This window comes from Anolis carolinensis, chromosome 3 (assembly GCF_035594765.1).
Source record: "Anolis carolinensis isolate JA03-04 chromosome 3, rAnoCar3.1.pri, whole genome shotgun sequence".
Classification (NCBI taxonomy): Eukaryota; Metazoa; Chordata; class Lepidosauria; order Squamata; family Dactyloidae; genus Anolis; species Anolis carolinensis.
This window is the reverse complement of record NC_085843.1, coordinates 245192567-245197648: the sequence shown is the minus strand read 5'-3', so window position 1 is coordinate 245197648 and position 5082 is coordinate 245192567. Positions and strand designations below refer to the sequence as shown.

The following is a 5082-nucleotide window of genomic DNA, read 5'->3' as shown; positions in this document are numbered from 1 at the left end:
GAGAAATTCTCATTTATAGGCTATGTGTTAGGTGTGTGCTTTGGTTGCCATCCTTGAATATGGCATTTTTTTTGAGCTTGTCTATATACTTACACAAATTCAAAAACATAGCTATGTTAGTTTGGACTGTCAATGTGCACAAGGGATCTCCTAGCACCTTAGAGACCAATTGAGAGAATAAAGTTGGTAGCATAAGCTTTCATAGAGTAAGTTGTAGACTAGTTATAACTAAGACTTACGCTACTAACTTCATCCTGTCTAAAATGCAACAAGATCACTTTACAGACTGCTTACATGAGTGAGAAAGTGATAACCTCAAGATCACCTTGTCTACTTTTTAGTTGACTAGGAATGTGAACTTGGGTTTCCTCAGTTCTAGTTTCCCAATAACTGAGATGATGGGAACTGCAGTTCAACAATATATGCAGGGTAACAAGTTGCACCTCCAACCACTGTATCACCCTGTATAATATGGACATTATTAATTCTGTAAGGAAGCTGTAACAGAAATATATATCCACCAAAGATTTATATGTGTATTAATGATACACAAGAAACAAACAAGTATGTTGTTGTTGTTTATATTCCACCTTTTCTCTCCATACGGAAATTCAAAGCGGCTTACAAGTAAAGCATAGCAATACAATTTAAACTATACAAATATATAAGTACTGAAATGGTTTTGAACATCATTAAGAGCATATAAAATCACAGCAGCCCCTGACGATTTTAAAAACCTTCTTCTTTAAAAACCGGCTGGTTAGGACACCAGCCACAGGACAGCCCATTTGCCCACGTCATAGATTTGATTCAATGTGGGCGATTCTGACAGCTCTTATCCCTCATGTTTTTGTACTTTTGAAATGGAAAATCCCAGTTCGAGAGTCCAACGATGATCTCAGATGGTCTTTTTCCCCTTCCCTTTTTTATGATCATTTCTTACATTTGACTTCCGAGTCGTGATGGACGCAGACAGGAAATCCCCCTGCATCGTGGAATGGGCTCCATCACTTTTCATTGCCTCAGTGGCTTAGAAGTTTTTAAACGGGGGTGTGGACGTGGGATAAGTTCCATAGCATTCCAAAGACAAGTCTGCAGGCATTTTCAAAAGACAGCATCATTTTATCAATTTAGCTCTAAAGTTGTAAATCTTCAGTTAAATTGGACTTTGACTGCATTTCAGTTAGATTGGACTTTGACTGCATTGATTTAAGGGCAGGTAAAAGAGATGCAGCTTCCTGGAATTCCTTAGCAACCAAATAATAGCAAATAGCATCCAAGCAGCAATTCAGATTTGCCATGAATGAAGTTGCATGTGTGGTATTGCTGAAAATGCGGCGCACCTCACAGTCAGCGGCATTCATTATATATTGAAGTAGCAGGCTTATGTTGAAAGGCAAAAAGCATATGATAAAGGTGCCCAAGTTCACAGAGATCACCAAGATGGCTTTCTGGGTTAACTTTTCTTCATGTAGACTAGCATTCTGTTTCTTCTTGAGGCATCGGATGACTTGTGTGGAACAAAACAACAAAATTACCAATGGTATGCAAAAGAAAATGGTAAATTTGATAGGGATATGATGCAAGGATTGTCCATCCGAAAACTGAAAAAAACAAATCTCGTTTCCTCCTGAAAGGGAAAGGAGTGTAATTCCATAAATAAAACAACAGATCCAAAAAAATAAAGAGATGATGGCTGCCTTCCTCGGAGACCGTATTACTTTGGCTTTTAGAGGATGCTTGATTGCAACATATCTGTCCAACGCTATTAGTGTGATAGTACTGATGCTCATTGGCATATTGATGCAATGTATTATCAATATGACTAAGCAAAAACTATCAGTAGGCCAGTTCGTTTTGTGAAAATACATTATGAATGGTAAGGTGAGGACAAGCGTATAGTCTGCAAGAGCTAAACTGATCATGTAAATTCTAGGCTCTGTCCATTTGCGGAATCTGAAGCAAAACACCCATAAGGCAATCGTGTTGAATATGATCCCAAAGAAAGTGAACAGGCTGTAAAAAATGACTTCAAAAGTCATGAGGAGCCCATCAATTGGAAGTTTGCATTTACCATCATCAGACATTCCTGCAAAGAGAATTTTAAATTAAGTATCAAAGATAAATATATTTAAATAAAGCATTCATTCATTCAGAAAACAGCAACTGGTTTAACTCTTCCATTTCCAAGCTCTCCTCTTGCATATGCTACAAGCAGGGGCAATATGTTCTCCATATTGTCCTGAAAGCATTCATGTATTGTTTAGACAATTTCAGATTTCTGTTGTGTCTCAGGTTCCCAGTGGTGCAAACTGCCAACCTAGCAGTTTGAAAACATGCAAATGTGAGTGGATCAATAGGTGCCGCTCCGGTGGGAAGGTAACAATAATCATGCAGTCATGCTGGCCACATGAACTTGGAGGTGTCTACAAACAACGCTGGCTCTTTGGCTTAGAAATGGAGATGAGCACCAACCTCCAGAGTCAGACACGACTAGACTTAATGTCAGGGGAAAACCTTTACCTTACCTAGCTCATGCTTGCTATGTAAATCCAGTATTACAATATTTATCATTCTAACATATGAAAACAGTTGGAAGACTTCTTTGTATTCGTAGCCAACTAAACAATACAAAGATATGTGAATGTGTTGCTGTGTTCCTTCAAGTCATTTCCAAATTATGGTGACCCTAAGGTGAATTTATCATGGGGTTTTTCTACAAGGTTTGTCCAGAGAGATTTGTCTTTGCCTTCCTCTGAGGCTGATGAGTGTGACTTGCCCAAGGTCATCCACTTAGCTTCATGGTTGAACAGCGATTTCAAACCTAGTTCTATGCTCAAATGATAAATAATATTAATAAAGGACTCTTATTTGCTATTGCTCGGTTGCTCTTGTACTCATCTTCTCCCAGTCAGGTTTGCAACCTGCTCCTGTCTGGCTACAGAGAGAAGAAATGTCTATTTTCGTTTGCCATTTCCCTTTGCCTCCCTGTGGTTTGCTTTGCTGTGTTTACTGAAAATTAGACACAGGCAGTTTTTAATAAAGGTCTGTTTGACTAGTTCCCCATCACACCATTTAAATAACAAAACCAACAGTAGCTGGAAAAGCAATGCACGAGAGAGGTGATTTTTAATGTGAACATATCAGGCTGTGCTTTCTTCCATTACTCTTCTCTGTAGTTATATCCTATTAAACTGTTTCTCTATGTCTTCGTCTCTCCCTGTGTGTAAGTTCAAATAAATACCTAGTTTTCTACCGTATATATTTCCTAATTTGATCCTCCATTTCCGGAAGTTGTTTATAAAGAAAAAAGTACAGTGCTTACACAATATAATATAACATCAGTGGCAATAAAGCAAGATAAACCAACTATAGTATGAAATATATATAAGACAGTCAGGATTTGAACTCAGTGCATTATTAGACTGCTTATCCCTTATGTCTGCTATCTAATTATTGTCTTACATGCAAAATGGAGTTTTAATCCTGCTCAAACTTGAGCAGAGCAAATTGTGAGGAAAAGGTGAATAATTACCTGACATTTTGATTGCAATCTTCAGGAACCTTAGAAATTCAGTCTGTAGAAAATTTCCTGTGCAGAGTCAATGTGGTTGTCTGGATGCCACAGGAAACAGTTCATAGTATCTGCTGTTTCATAGCAGTACTGGATCCCACCTACATATCGGGAAGTTGTTATTACGTCAGTTCTGCAGCCAATTGCTGTGGTATTATGTATGTATTTATTTTTGTGTCAAAAGCATTGCATAAATAAACAAATATAAAACTGATAAAATAGGTGAACACAAGCGGCTAAATGATTTTAGATCAAAAATGGGCAACAGCAACCACATTGTCTGTAGCTTTAACAGTTCTTCCTCTGTGCACGAGGCAGGGCATTGTGGTCAAGCATACAGATGCTTAGTTGTTTGTTCTGCTCCACAGCCGCACAAGGTGGAGGATTATTCTAGGCAGTGCCATTTAGCCAGGTTATCTTTTGATCTCACTACTCCACTTCTGAGTCTGTTCAGGGACTTCCAAGTTGCCCATCCTTGGTTTGCTCCTGGAGGAAGACCCTCATGGGGTCCATCCATTTGGGATTTCCTGGTTTAGCTGCCTACAGGGATCTCCTTGCTGTTGTTGGATGAACATTAAGACGAGTGGTGGTTCTCATTAAACTTTTCCTTGATTTGAGTTTACTGGGGGGAGGCTGATAGCCATGCAGTGGGTGGCTTTCCCAGTGTTCAATCTTATTTTTCTCGCAGTTGGCAGCAACTTCCTGTTACACATCGGGGCGGGGGATGCCAGTTAGCTTATAGAGTCTATCAACAGGTGTAAGTTTGAGATATCCTGTAGTTATTCTACATGTTTCATTCAGTGCTATATTCACCTGCTTCACATGGGCAGACTTGTGCCAAACAAGGCAGGCATACTCAGCAGTTGAGTAAGACAAGGCCAAGCTGATGTTCTTATTTATTTTGGTTCTGCACCCCATGCGTTATTAGTAAGTTTCCGCAGGATGTTATTGCATGCAGCTACTTTGTGCTTGGTGTTCACACAGTTTTTCCTAAATGTTAGTGTTTGATCTAAGGTGACACAGAGATATTTAGGATGGGAACAGTGTTCGAACTCTTGGCCTTCCCAGGTAACTTTCAATTTTCTGTTGGCTTCATGGTTACATAGGTGGAAAGCACACACTTGTGTCTTGGCAGGGTTAGGCTTAGTGGTATTATGTGAAGTAATACGATGCAATACTACTGAATGTAAAGGAAGAAAGGTTTTTCAAAGGCTTTTACTTCTTTTAATCTTGGTTCCTTGAACTATTTCCAAACTTTTAATTCAGACATTCTATGCAAATTTGAAAAAAAAATACTCTTCTTTCTGCAAGTAATATGTATGATTACAGTGATCTCAGTAATTTCCTGTCTCACATTGAACAGAGGAGTATGTTAAGAAAGAGAACTTTGAGTAAAAGAGGTTAGTTCTTGGGAAGCTAACTAGAATACTTTGAATATTGGCTCACCACAAGCATATTTCTAGTAAAGTAGTTATCAAAGCATTCTATGTATAATTTTGCATATTAAT

General features: G+C 38.6%; 1 protein-coding gene across 1 annotated transcript; it reads right to left on the bottom strand.

The window, feature by feature from the left end:
* Positions 1 to 510: 510 nt before the first annotated feature.
* Positions 511 to 3860, bottom strand: LOC134292270 (G-protein coupled receptor 35-like). The gene is made up of 2 exons (XM_003218339.4): positions 3536 to 3860; positions 511 to 2089 (listed from the first exon to the last, which is right to left on the bottom strand). Exons 1-2 carry the CDS (start codon positions 3540 to 3542, stop codon positions 1137 to 1139), a joined length of 960 nt encoding a protein of 319 aa, XP_003218387.2. The 5' UTR covers positions 3543 to 3860; the 3' UTR covers positions 511 to 1136.
* Between the last annotated feature and the right edge of the window lie 1222 nt (positions 3861 to 5082).